General features: G+C 47.3%; 1 protein-coding gene across 7 annotated transcripts in view; it reads right to left on the bottom strand.

The window, feature by feature from the left end:
• The window catches only part of cenpe (centromere protein E), a 187293-nt gene that overhangs the window by 152917 nt on the left and 19594 nt on the right, over positions 1 to 14782 (bottom strand). For 6 of the 7 annotated variants that reach the window (XM_038804475.1, XM_038804476.1, XM_038804481.1 and 3 more), the window contains exons 5-7: positions 12832 to 12948; positions 12386 to 12467; positions 2925 to 2992 (exon numbers count right to left, since the gene is read on the bottom strand). In XM_038804475.1, the coding sequence (XP_038660403.1) occupies positions 2925 to 2992; positions 12386 to 12467; positions 12832 to 12948 (267 nt within the window). Of the gene's footprint in view, positions 1 to 2924; positions 2993 to 12385; positions 12468 to 12831; positions 12949 to 14782 lie in introns of those variants that run through there. The other variant, XM_038804480.1, reaches the window with a different exon arrangement.

The raw sequence follows: 14782 nt of genomic DNA, 5'->3' as shown, positions 1-14782 counted from the left end.
CCTTCCAGAGCAGGTTCCATTTGGAACTTTATCAAAGACCTTACTGAAGTCCATATACACTACGTTTATCGCCCTGCCCTCAACAACCTTCCTGGTCACTTCATCAAAGAACTCTTAACAAATCTCCCAAGCACAAAGCAGTGCTAAGTAATCCTAATCACACTCTGTCTTTCCAAATGCCTGTATATCTTATCCACCACAGATGTTAGGCTTACCGATCTATAATTCCTTGATTTTTCTTAACTAAGGGCACAACATTTGCTACCATCCAGTCTTCTGGTACCTCACCCGTGGCTAACAATGATGCAAATATCTCAGTCAGGGCTCCTGCAATTTCTTCTCTGGCCTAACACACTGTTCTTGGATATACCTGGTAAGGGCCAGGAGATTTATCCACCTTCATACATTTTAATATGCCCATCACCTCCTCTACTGTAATGCGAATTGTCCACAATATGTTTGCCACTAATCTTCCCAGGTTCCCCAAATTCACTTCTTTCTCCACAGTAAACACAGAGGAGAAAAATGCATCAAGAACCTCGCCCATCTCCTGCAGTTCCACGCATATGTATCCACCTTGGCCCTTGAAGGGTCCTATTCTCTCTCTAGTTATTCTTTTTCCTTTAAATATACTTAAAGAATTCATTAATCCCCTCGGCCAAAACTACCTCACCCCCCCCCCCCCCCCCTTTTTGCCCTCCTAATTTCCTTCTCGAGTATACTCCTGTATCCCCTGTACACTTCCAGGGAATTCCTCGATTCCAGCTGCTTGCATCCAAGTCATGCCTCCTACTTTTTCTTGGCCAAAACCTCAATACGTTTTGTCATCCAGGGTTCCCTACTCCTGCCAGCCTTGCCCTCCATCCTAACAGCAATATACAGACCTTGAAGTCTAGCTATTTCACTTTTGAAAGCCTCCCACTTGAGGAGGTCCCTTTGCCCTCAAACAAGCTACTCCAATAACCCTTGCAGCTCCTCCTGACTAATTCCATCAAAATTCACCTTGCCCCAATTTAGAACTTGCACCTGTGAATCAGTTCTGTCCCTTTCCAAAACTATTTAAAAATTAATAGAACTATGGACACTTATCCCAAAGTGGTCCCCCACCATTAGCTCAGTCACTTGCCCTGCCCTATTTCCCAAGAGGTCAAGTTTTGCCCTTTCCTGAGTAGGACCCTCTACCTACTGCCTGAGTAAACTTTCCTAAACACACTTAACAAATTCCACCCCATCTAAGCCCTTAACACTATGGTAGCCCCAGTCTAGGTTAGGAAAATTAAAATCCCCTACCATGATAACCCTGTTAACTCCTGCAAGTCTCCCTAATCTCCCTACATATTTGTTCTTCTAATTCCCGTTGACTATTTAGGGCCTCTCGTACAACCCCAATAAGGTCACCATCCGCTTCTTATTTCTTAGTTCCACCCACAAAGCCTTGCTGGAAAATCCCTCAATTATTTCATCTGACTACTGCCATGATGTGACGCTCCCCTTAATCAAAAATGCAAAACCCCCCTCCTCCCTTTCCTCCACCTCTATCCTGCCTAAAAAACTGTACCCTGGAACATTAAGTGCCAGTCCTGTCCTTCCCTTAGCCATGGTTCAGTCATGGCTATGATATCCCAGCCCCACGTACCTATGCCCCGAATTAAGTGCCTTTCCCGTCAGCCCTCTTGCATCGAAGATAACAAGTATAGTTCTACTGTAACTTTCACAAGACAATTATGCATCAATGACTATTCTATACAATATAGTTTTAAAATATTGATGCACATTTGTAGAAATAAGACTCAGATCGACCACTACTAAAGCAGAACTAGATTATAGTGTCCTTCAATATTTAATGTTGGAAAACAGTTTTCAATGCAAGTAAAAATTATATAGCTGAACATCTATAGAAGTGGGATATGGGATAGTAAGCTCATTGCCAGAAAATAGTTAAATGGCAACGAGAAAATGCATGTCTGGTTGCAGGAATAAATGTAACTTTGAAAAGCAACTTTATCCATGATTTGCTCTTAAAATGACGAATTTTGAAATATTGCCGCACAGCACGTGTAGGAACATTGCACGGCCAAAAGATTGAAAAAGAACTATTTTGTTAAGAGACATTTTAATTAAAACAACTTCTGCTTTTGCCTCATGCTTTCAAAAAAGAGAACTTGGCAAATACAGGGTATTGTGACACAATGAAAGAATGACCATCAGATGCATACCAGAAGCTTAAACAGACCCGATATGTGTTATCCCTTCACATGACAGGACCTTAAAACCCCAAAATTTTGATTGGTATCGGCCAGCAGAATTTTTTTTTTTCCTTTTTGATGACTTAAGCAGCGTGGATAAGCTTACCAACGTATTATACTTTACAATTCAAATCAATACCACCAGTAAAGGTTGGTTAATATGCTTGCAGCCATCATTTGGTGTAGTTGTCCTTCAGAGTGTAATAGTGAGCCTTGTTCTTGAACTATTACAATCCATGTGACCAAACTACACCTACAGCACCGATCAGTAGCAAATTCCAGTATTTTTGCCCATCAAGGTAGTGTGTGATTTGGAGGCAATGGTAGTTTTATCTACCTGCGCTACTTGTGACCTCCATCACCTGGAAGGACAAGTTTAGGACTATCAGATGAGACTTTGAATCAAGGTAGTAGAGGAATGTTTTCCTCCATGTCCTGTCCAATAGGTTTCTCTCAACCTGCATAAAGTTTTTAAATTATCCTCATTGATTATCTCATTGATATTTGTGTGGCCTTACTGTGCCAAACAAGGTGCCCTGAATTATAATGACCATGTTTCTAAAGTATTTTACTAGTTGCAAAGAGTTTTAAGACATCCTGAGATCACAAACATAGCATGTAAATGCATGCATTCGGACTGCACAAAAATAATCTTTTCAGTGGACAACTGTATCTTACCACTCTAAAAATTGTATGCGACCTACTACTACGTTGATTCAATTTCGTTTCTCCATAATGCCGGTTTTCTGAAAAGAAAAAAAAAAGCCAGAATAACTTTAAATGAAGGCAATAGGTTTCCATGATGAATAACAAGGCAATGTAAAACATCACAGCAACCATTGCTGCTTTTTCTACATGCTAAGGAACATTAGTTACCTTATCTTATACTTAAAAGTGCTCATCTCAGTTAGAGATGTCAACGCTGGGAAACAAAAGCATTTATCCGGAGCACATGCACCTCTCCCAAATGAAATATGACAAGTTACATGCACAGAGATTCTTTACACAACCCCAAAAAAGCATTCTTAAAAAAAAGTGGGCACACGTTTATATGATGAGGACGAATGGAGTCATTAAAAGTTAGAGAGACTGAGACTGCATTTGGTAGCTCCCGCTTGGGTCGGACTTTTGGACCTTTCCCCCCGATTTTTTACCGGAATTGATTTGAAAAATCGATGCCAGAGGCAATGGTGTACTGGATTCCCACATCGGTGAATGGAGAGGAGGACTAGGCAGAAACAGAAGGACAGAGAAGGCTTGGGCTGAAGCGGCACCGGGAGTAAGCATGGCAGAGAACCGGACCTCTGGCTTGTCGACCCAGTGGTCAATGGAGCAGGTGATCCAGGAGGGCTTCGTCAAGCAGAAGCAGGACTGCTTGGACCCGATTAAACAGGCAATTGCAATGCTGTAGCTTAGATTGGATGCCCAAGATCGGGTGATCCAGAAAGTAGAGAAGGCGCTGGCTGATCAGGAGGAACATCAAACAGCAGTGAAGTTGGAGGTGGGGATGCTGAGGGACCAGCAGAAAAGGCTCCTGGAGAAGGTGGAAGACCTAGAGAACAGGTCCCGCTGGCAGAGCTCGAGAATCTTTGGGCTCCCAGATACATTATGGTCAGTGGGAAATTGGAGGGGGTGCAGGTGGTACTAGTAAATGTATATGCGCTAAATTGGAACGATGTGGAGTTTATAACGAGGATGTTGGGGAAGATGGACCTGGATTCACATAAGCCGGTTACGGGAGGGGACTTCAGTACAGTTATTGACCCTGGTTTAGACTGGTCAAGCTCAAAAACAGGCAGGGTACAGCAATGGCTAAGGAGCTAAAGGGGTTCATGGAGCAGATGAGGGGGGACCCATGGAGATTTGGGCAGCCAGGAGTGAAGGAGTTCTCCTTCTACTCACACGTGCATAAAGTGCACTAGCGGATTTATTTCTTTATTCTGAGCAGGGCTCTACTGATGGGGATGGTGGACATGGCGTACGCGGCGATCACAATCTCAGACCATGCCCTGCACTGGGTTGACCTACAGGTTAGCAATGACCGTAACCAGCGCCCGCACTGGTGGTTAGACGTGGATCTGTTAGCCGACTAAGCTTCCGGTTGCGGCTATGCGGAGCTAAGTCGCACATTCGGCAGCTCCCGCCAGAAACTGACTTTTGGGCTCTTTTTAGGGCCTCCAACGGCATTTGTTCAACGATTCCCAGTGTGGGAAGGTGACAGCTATATTTCCCCGGCACTGTATGGATTGGACCAGGAGTGGAGCGGTGAAGAAAGTAGATTTGGAGCAGCGAAAAGTGCGAGGGAGGAAAACCAAGATGGCGGCGGGTGGAGACCAGGCAGCATGGGCGCAGTGGTCGCAGGAGCAGCAGGAGTTTCTCCAGCGCTGCTTCATGGAGCTGAAGGCAGAGCTGTTGAAGGCTTCGATTGACAAGCTGCTCGAGACCCAGAAGGCCCAAGGGGCGGCGATCCGGGAGGTGCAGCAAAAGGCCTCGGAGAACGAGGACGAGATCTTGGGCCTGGTGGTGACGGTAGAGGCGCACGTACGCTGCATAAGAAATGGCAGGAGAAGTTAGAGGACATGGAGAATCGTTCGATGAGGAAGAACTTGTGGATCCTGGGTCTCCCGGAGGGGATGGATGTCGGAGCATACGTGGTCACGATGTTGAACACGCTGATGGGCGTGGGGGCCTTCCCGGGGCCCCTGGAGCAGGAGGGGGCCCATCGAGTCCTGGCGAGGAGTGTAGCCACCTGGGTTGGCCACTTCCTCACACAAAATGGAAGAACGCAAAGATCGCAGGGTAAAATGGACATTGACAAAAAAACAAGCAGAATCCCCTGTATTCTAGCTGCCACAGAAACCCGACAGAATTGTAACTAACAAGCTGCGCATATTAATGAAGCGATTTACGGTGATTCCCAGTTCACCAGTTAAACATTCTATGGAAGGCCAGACATTCCGGCGCCAGTAGAGTCCAAGACAAAGGACACCAATAAGGTGTAAGGAACCGCCCGGTGATCGAGGAACGGCCCCGTTATTGGGGAAATTCAAATCAATCGATTGGGAAGAGACCCAATCGATTGCAGGTTTATAGAGGGTCCGCCCAGAAGGATGCGAAGCCGCGGGACCTACAAACGTCAGGACCCAGGACTGATTCGCTCTTGACCAGCTCTCTTGACCAGCGCTCTTAGCCGGCCCTCCCAGCAGAACATCTTAGCAGCTCTCAAAGAACCTTGAGAAGGAGAGGCCTGGTCAGCAGCCGCCATTAAGTAAGTGTTATACAACGCACGGTACAAGTAGACACTCCTGACCCCTTTAGTCCACATCGACTGGAAGCCTGCGGATCCAGGACAAAGCAAGAGGCCATTGTTCCCTGATCCAGCAGTTCCCTTATTCCAGATAAGTATTTGGCCTGTTAGTGGTAGGATTAGCCTAGTCTTGTAGTTTTATATGCATAATTAGTAGATAACTGTATTATAATAAACGTGTCTTGTTTCGACTTACTAACTGGTGTATTGAGTTATTGGTCTGAGCTTGAACTTGAAACTTGTGGCGGTATCTTAACGATGGCAACTCTAGAGCTAAGGAATAAAACAGAGCCAAATTGAGTGTAAAGCACACTCACCCAGAGCGAGCAACAGGAGGCCCAAGCTCAACGAGCGGGCGGTGCTGGTGCAGTTCAACCGCTTCGTGGACAGGGAGTGTTCCCTTAGGTGGGCAAAGAAAGAGCGGAGCAGCAGCTGGGAGAATACAGAGGTCCGGATATACCAGGACTGGAGCGCGGAGGTGGCCAAGAAGAGGGCCGGGTACAAATCGGGCTAAGGTGGCGCTGCATCGGAAGGGGGTGAAATTTGGAATGTTGCAGCCGGCACGACTGTGGGTCACCTTCAAGGACTGCCATCACTACTTCGAGACGCCGGAGGAGGCGTGGACCTTTATCCAGGCCGAAAAGCTGGACTTGGATTGAGGGTCGGTGGCGAGGGGATGTCGAGAGGGGATTGATGTGATTGTTGTGTTTTGGGGGGGGGGGGGGGATGTTCTGTTCTGTTTGGTACTGCTTTTCTTCTTTGTTCTTTTCTGGTTGGTAGTGGGGGTTTGGTGAGAGTGTGGGCGGTGGTTGGAAGAAGGGGCCCCGTTTGGGGGAGGGAGGGGGTCGAGGTGGGGGAGCTGGGATTAGGCCGTGAAAGGCAGCTGCGCCAGAGGGGGCGGGGCTGGCTTGGTGGAAAGCGCATCAGGGAAGGAAGGGGGCGGGGTGCCGGAGAGGAGCGTCCGCTGATGGACAGGAGGGGGGAGGGGAGATTCTCACACTGGGGGGGGGGGGGTCGAGGGAGTGGCGGGAACAGCCGGGGTCAGCAGGAGTCAGCTAACTTACGGGAGTGCTATGGGGGGAGCAACGCAGTCAGCCGCTGGGGGGGGGGGGGGGGGGGGGGGGGGACTGCGTTGCTGCTGCAATGGCCAAGGGGGAGCTGGAGTCTGTAGAGAGAGTCAGGGCAGGGGTCAGCCGCTGGGGGGAACGGAGAGTGCGGGAGGCGCGGGCACTTGGTTGTCCTAGAAAGTGTGATGGCTAAATCGGCTGGGGGGAGTGGAAAGAGGCCTAAACGGGCCGTGTGTTCGCGCACCTGAAGGCAGATGTGGTCATGCTCCAGGAGACGCACTCGAGGGTGGCAGACCAGGTTAGGCTGAGAAAGGGGTGGGTAGGGCAGGTTTTCCATTCGGGGTTGGACACTAAGAATCGAGGGGTGGCGATTTTAGTAGGGAAGAGAGTTTGAGGCGCTGAGCATTGTGGCAGACAATGGAGGTAGGTACGTGATGGTGAGTGGTAAGCTGCAGGGGGTGTAGGTGGTCTTGGCGAATGTGTATGCCCCGGACTGGGACGATGCCGGATTTATGCGCCGCGTGTTGAGCCGGATCCCGGACCTGGAGGCAGGGAGCTTGATAATGGGGGGGGGGGGGGGGGGATGGTGGTATTGGATCCAGCATTGTACTGCTCTCGGTCCAGGACGGGTAGGAGGCCGGCAGCGGCCAAGGTGTTGAGGGGGGTTTATGGACCAGATGGGAGGAGTGGACCCATGGAGGTTTGTTAGGCCGGGGGCCAGGGAATTCTCATTCTTTTCCCATGTCCATAGAGCCTAATCCCGGATTGACTTTTTTGTGATGAACAGGGCGCTAATTCCGAGGGCAAGGTCTAGGCGATTTACCAGGAGATGCAGGAGGAGGAGGAGGCCTCGGTGGAGGAGCTAAAAAGGTAAATGGGAAGAGGAGCTTGGGGAGGAGATAGACGAGGGTACGTGGGCGGACGCCCTGGGTAGTGTAAATTCTTCCTCCTCTTGCGCCAAGCTTAGCCTGATACAATTTAAGGTTCTGCACAGGGCACACATGACTGGGGCAAGGCTGAGTCAGTTTTTTGGGGTAGAGGATAGATGTGCGAGGCGTTCGGGGAGCCCGGCAAACCATGCCCACATGTTCTGGGAATGCCATGCCCTGGACGAGTTCTGGAGGGGCATTGCGAAGACGGTGTCGAAGGTGGTGAACACCCGGGTTAAGCCAAGCTGGGGGCTCACAATTTTGGGGGTATCGGACGAGCCGGGAGTGCAGGAGGTGAAAGAGGCCGGTATTCTGGCCTTTGCGTCCCTGGCAGCCCAGCGGAGGATTCTGTTGCAGTGGAAGGATGCGAGGCCCCCAAGTGTGGAAGCCTGGATTAGCGACTTGGCAGGGTTTATTAAATTAGAGGGGGTCAAATTTGCCATAAGAGGATCTGTGCAAGGGGTTCTTCAGGCCGTGGCAACCGTTCCTAGACTTTGTTTAATGGTGGCATGTGAGATATAGCTATACTCTGTTTATTTATGCATTTTTTGCTGTTTCTCTTATTTTTGTAAGGGGGGGTTTGTTTGTTGTTGAAAATATGTGAAAAATTTTGAATAAAAATTATTCATAAAAAAAGACTAAGATGTGTCCAGGTGGCTGAAGAAATGTATTCAGAACTACCTGGAAGTCAACGATACTGGGGAAATTTCGGCAGCGGTGGTCTGGGAGGCATTGAAGGCAGTGATTTCAAGGGAGCTGATCTTGATACGGGCCCACAGGGAGAGGCTAGACAGGGCAGAGACGGACCGACTTGTAAAGGAGATACTACAGGTCAATAGGAGGTATGCGGAGACCCCAGAAGCAGGACTTTTAAGGGAATGGCAGAGGCTACAGGCGGAGTTTGGAGTTTACAGTTAGAGCAGCTGAGAAAGGCGAGGGGGCGATTTATGAGCATGGAGAGAAGGCCAGCAGAATGTTTGCACAGCAGCTTAGAAAGAGGGAGGCAGCCAGGGAGATAAGGAAGGTAAAGGATGGAGACGGGAACCTGGTGGGAGACTCAGCAGGGGTGAATAAGGAGTTTTATAGTAGGCTGTACAGGTCGGAACCCAAACCGGGGCCGGAGGGTATGAGCCACTTCCTAAGGGGGCTGCATTTCCCGAAAGTGGACAGGGAGCTGGTAGAAGGGCTGGGGGCCCCAATCAGGAACAAAGAGATAGCCATGGGGCTGAAGGCCATGCAGTCAGGTAAAGCCCCAGGGCTGGATGGGTACCCAGTGAAGTTCTATAAAAAAGTTCTCTGGGTTATTGGGCCCGCTGTTAATGAGGACATTCAATGAAGCTAGGGAGAGAGGGGTGCTTCCCCCCCGATGATGTCACAGGCACAATCTCACTGATCCTGAAGTGGGACAAGGATCTGGAGCTCTGTGGGTCCTACAGGCCTCTATCCCTATTGAATGTAGACGCCAAACTGCTGGCCAAAATGTGTTCCGGACTTCATTGGGGAGGACCAGACGGGGTTCCTTAAGGGAAGGCAGTTGGCAGCCAATGTAAGAAGGTTTCTAAATGCGATCATGATGCCCCCGGAAGGTAGGGAGGTGGAGGTAGTGGTCGCAATGAGCGCAGAGAAGGCTTGATAGAGTAGAATGGGAATATCTGTGGGAGGTACTGGGACGATTTTTATTTGGGCAGGGGTTTATTGACTGGGTCAGGCTGCTGTATCAAGCTCCTGTGGTGAGCGTACGGACGAACAGGACATCGGACTATTTTAGGCTACATCCGGGGACAAGTCACCTCTCCCCACTGTTGTTCGCATTAGCTATTGAGCCGTTGGCAATTGCACTGAGAGCCTGAGGGGGGGGCAGTGGGTCAGTATGGGAGCATATGGATGCGGCCTCATGCAAGGGCACCAGATTGGGGGCGTTGATAACAGCACCTCTGCCGTTCCTGTCAGCACAGAAGTCCACCGGCCCTGTTGCTATGGTGGCCCGAAGAGTCTGGGGGCAATGGAGGAAGCATGTGGGAGCGGAAGGAGCATCGGTCTGGTCTCCAATTTGTAATAATCACTGGTTTTCCCTGGGAAGGATGGACGGGGGGGGGGGGGGGGGGCGGGGGGGGGGGGGGGGGGGGGGGGGCGGGGTTTGGAGATGGCAGAGGTCAGGAATTGAGAGGATGAGGAGTATGCTCATAGAGGGGAACTTTCCTAGCTTGAGGGAGCTGGAGGAATAATTTGGATTGGCGAGGGGAAATGAATTCAGGTACCTGCGTAGGAAGGGACTTCCTACGTAGACAGGTCTCAACCTTCCCGCTCCTACCACTAAGGGGGATGCAGGATAGGGTAGCTTCCAGAGTGTGGGTGGGAGAAGGGAAGGTCTCTGACATCTATAAAGGAACTCATGGGGTTAGAGGACACGCAGACTGAGGAGCTGAAGCGCAAATGGGAAGAGGAGTTAGGAGGACAGAGAGGACCGTCTCTGGGCGGATATGTTGAGTAGAGTCAACGCGTCCACAACATGCACCAGGATCAGCCTGATACAGTTTAAGGTTGTGCACCGGACTCACATGACAGTGGCCCAAATGAGCAGGTTCTTTGGGTAGAAAATAGATGCGCAAGGTGTGCAGGGGGGACAGCAAACCATGTCCACGTGCAGGGGATTCTGGCAGGGCTTTGCAGATGTCATGTCCACGGTGTTAAAAACAAGGATTGCACCGAGTCCAGAGGTGGCAATTTTCAGGGTGTAGGAAGATCCAGGAATCCAGAAGGAGAGAGGCAGATGTTCTGGCCTTTGCTTCCCTGGTAGCCTGGAGACGGATATTAGTAGCTTGGAGGGACTTTAAAGTCTCCGAATTCGGAGGCCTGGCTATCGGACATGGCCAGCTTTCGAAGTTCGTCTTGAGTGAGTCACTGTTAGGGTTCGCCCATAGGTGGCAACCGTTCATCGACTTTGCAGAAAATTAACCGTCAGCAGGGGGGTGGGGGAGCAGGCTTTTTGCACTATGTTTATAGACTCATGTACATTGTTTATTTTGTTGTAAAACCAAAAATATCTCAATAAAATTGTTTTGTTTTTTTTTTAAAGTTAGAGACTGACAACTCACTGGCCAACTGAGATCAGTTCAATTTTATAGACCAAAGCCCATTTGAAGCTTTATATAAACTAACAAAACTCATTGGGTTACAAGTTGTTGCACGTACTGGGATAAACTGCATATGAAGACACAATCCAGGAGTGAAAATAGTGACCCTCGTTAGTTTTTATTTCACAAGGTTCCAAGACATGCTTGATGATGATGACGACAACAGGTAGACTGAAGATACAGCATATAAAGTAAATTATGAAATGTTGGAACAAACATACTCAGGGACCTCTCAGATTTTGCCCCTAAACAAATTTTGGAATGCGTTCAAAATCTGGTGCACAGAAAACAAAAAGGAGTGAGTTTGGAAAGTATCAATCCACAAGATGGAAAATTATTTGTTATACATGCAATTCCCAACACGAACTGCTCTGACTGCATGGCAAGTTTTGCAAACACTCTTGACAGGAGTTAAAGCTATGCTGTTACATGAATAATGACTGAAATCCTAACCAGAGTTGTTTCATTGCAGAAATTCTGGCACCACAATATATGACTTCATAAAACTGATATAGACAGATACGGACTAGATATCAAAGTTACAGATACTGGGGCGGCACATGGCACAGTGGTTAGCATTGCTGCCTACGACGCCAAGGACCCAGGTTGGAATCCCGGCCCTGGGTCACTGTCCGTGTGGAGTTTGCACATTCTCCTTGTGTCTGCGTGGGTTTCATCCCCACAACCCAAAGATATGCAGGTTAGGCAGATTGGCCACGCTAAATTGCCCCTTTAATTGGCAAAGAAATAATTGGGTACTCTTTTAAAAAAAAAAAAAAAAATTTTTTTTTTTTAAAGTTACAAATACTGCTTTCTTTCCTACCAAACTTGATGCCAGTTGACATTCATTCCACTCGAGAGACATGAACACAAAATCCAGACTGACAATATCAGTGCAGCACTGGGGCAGCACTGCACTCAAGAAGTGCTACCTTTCAGATAGGATATTAGAATGAGACCCTATCTAATCAGGTAATGCAAAATAACCCATGGCATTATTCAGTCTCAAAAATATTTGAAGGGAAACTGAGAAATTCACCTGTGACCTAGCCAATGTTTATCTTACAAACACCTAAAAATATAGCTACCATTATCACTGGTTTGTGCAAATTAGCTGCTATCTTTCCTAAATAAAAAATAACTTCAGTGCAGTGTTAATGTAAGCCTACTTGTGACACTAATATTATTAAAAAGTGACTGCACTTCAGAACAGCATTTAATTTATTGCAAATCCCCTTTGCGATGCCATGAAGGGAGCAAAATATTCCCATTTCCACAAAATAAACTGAAAATTTATGTCATATTAAATTCTCAAAACTTCCCAAACGCTTTGTATTAAAAGGTATTATTTTTGAAGTACAGTCACTTGTTATATTGAGAAATAGCAGTTAACTTGAAAGACACCAACAGTAAATAAAACAACATGTTTTTTGATGGCAGTGATCAACCGGGATATTGATTAGGAAGAGAGACGAGCTCATAGGAATCTTTTGACTTCACCTAAATAGACATGGTTGCATTTTATCCTTTGAAAGACAGCAATGTAGTACTCCTGCAGTCCTGAACTGCGGTGCAAAATGGAACAGTGTGCTTACTTCCTGAATGATGTTTTAACTTGGATGAAAGTACAACCAACTAACCCAAGCAGATCACACAATTGAAATGTAATGTTGCAAAAGAGTAATCAGGGCTTTGATCTTACTTTCTCCTTTCCGGACTAACTTCATTACGTCCTCATAGGTTACAGCCAACTCTTCAGTCAGACCGGCGACATAAACTGTTCGCTGGAAAATAAGTGAAAATAAAATTTTTAAAGATGTTAACAAAGTAAATGATTTTATTGCTGGCATTTCTCTTGGGATGCTGTGTGAGAATAAATTTCAGGACTGTAAAATGATCAAATCTGTTCTCAGAATCAAACTAAATGGAGGAGTTTCACTCTCAAACTGTTGGGTCGCAAGCACCCCCAAAGACCTATCATCGGCCAGAGAATGCAATCTACAAACAACCTACAGAGAAGAAAAAGAAATGAAACCAGAAAGTATTTGCTAATTACTTTACAAAGCCTTCATAGGAGGAGGAATTCCCACTGGATTAAAAACAAGATATATCTATAATTTAGAAGGATTTACAAACTCACGCACTTACGTTCACATCTTCTCTAACTTCCAACGGTCTTCTTTTTGAGTCAGCAAGCAAATCAGATACAGACTCATTATAAATTTCCACGTAAGAAGCCCGCAATAAAAATTCTCTGTTTAGTGTCTGGGTAGAAAAAAAAAAATTAAGACAGCAGAAAAAGAAAATTGCAATCCTTCAATTACATGAGAGCCAAAACAAAATAGAGAAGCAAATTAATATTTATAAAGCAACTTATTATCAAGTTGTTCAAGGTACCCCAGACTACCAAATCAAATATATTCCTTCAGAAACATCATGTTGCATATTTCCTCTGCAGATGTTGAGCGACATGCTGGGCGTTTTGGCATCGTGGAATTTTTACAGCACCGTAAATGGTGCCTCACGGTAGCATGGCGGTTAGCATCAATGCTTCACAGCTCCAGGGTCCCAGGTTCGATTCCCGGCTGGGTCACTGTCTGTGTGGAGTCTGCACGTCCTCCCCCTGTGTGCGTGGGTTTCCTCCGGGTGCTCCAGTTTCCTCCCACAGTCCAAAGATGTGCGGGTTAGGTGGATTGGCCATGCTAAATTGCCCGTAGTGTAAGGTTAATGGGGGGGATTGTTGGGTTACGGGTATACGGGTTACGTGGGTTTAAGTGGGGTGATCATTTAAGTGGGGTGATCGAGGGCCGAAGGGCCTGTTCTGTGCTGTACTGTTCTATGTTCTATGTAATTATTCAGCCTGTTGACTCAGTATCAGCTCTTTGCAAGAGTGGTTTAGCTAGTCCCACTATCCAAAAGAGTATTGTTGTATCCAGCTGGCAGCTCCAGATGTGTTTCGTCTGTGCGGATACTATACTGGCTACGAGGGTTAAGTGGAGCTGCCATTGGCATAGCTTGCGGTGTACCTTGACCACTTACTTTAGGCCTCAGGTGCCCTCCAACCTGCCGGTGGAAAATGTCACATTGGCAAGCCGGAGCCAATTGAGTCAGGTACGGATGATTGGGGCCAGTACTCTAGCACTTTGCAATTTTTTTGGGGGATAAATGCAATCATTGGAGGTGAACAGCAAACGGTAGTCTGCTCTTGGCTTGTGGTGGACGAACCGACAGCATTATAAAGAGGTTTGACCCTCCCGGACACACCGGATACTGTGTCTTTTGCTGCTCTTAGTGGCTCTTGTGGGGAACCACTTTCACCTCAAACCCCCAATAATTGTTCGCTGGGTTGCTTCTCGACCTTTTGGCTAAGATTGAGCGCGAGGTAATGTGTAATGCCTGGATCTTGTGGGTCTCTTATGGGGACCATGGGTTAGACTTAATTAGGGCTGATTTTTGAAGCAGGCAGGGAGCTGGATTGGGGGTTTGCCCCCGTCCACTCTGAACTTTGGCTTTGTATTTCTTTTACATTAAAATACAAAATTATTTTTTCCAATTAAGGGGCAATTTAGCACGGTCAATCCACCTAACCTGCACATCTTTTGGTCGTGGGGGTGAGGCCCACGCAGATTCGGGGAGAATGTGCAAACTCCACACAGTTACCGTGGGCCGGGATCGAACCTGGGTCCTCAGCGACACTGTGCCACCGTGCTGCCCTGCTGGTAGGTAAACTGAAAGCTCCTCTGAACAATGTTTGCATTCTGGCTATTTACTCTAACATATTCTCTCTCAAAGTGGTATCATAACATCCCCAAGATAACATTGCATACGATAAACGTGAAAATATATATATATACACACAACACACACATTTGGATAGTTGTGAAAATTTACACAACGGGTAAATCAAGAGCTTGATTTAAGAACATAAGAGTTCATATAAAGAATAGGTGGTTTAACAAACTTTCCAGATTTCATGGTATAACCTTCCTGAAATCTAAACTCATCACTTAGGTGTTCTGGATCATCGCAGGTACTGATTCAAATTGTGGAAAACCACTATGAAAACACCCAGGTGCATTTTTGGATACGTTCTAGACAG

This window comes from Scyliorhinus canicula, chromosome 8 (genome assembly GCF_902713615.1).
Source record: "Scyliorhinus canicula chromosome 8, sScyCan1.1, whole genome shotgun sequence".
NCBI lineage: Eukaryota > Metazoa > Chordata > Chondrichthyes > Carcharhiniformes > Scyliorhinidae > Scyliorhinus > Scyliorhinus canicula.
The sequence above is the reverse complement of the archived record's forward strand: the minus strand, read 5'-3'. Positions and strand labels throughout refer to the sequence as shown.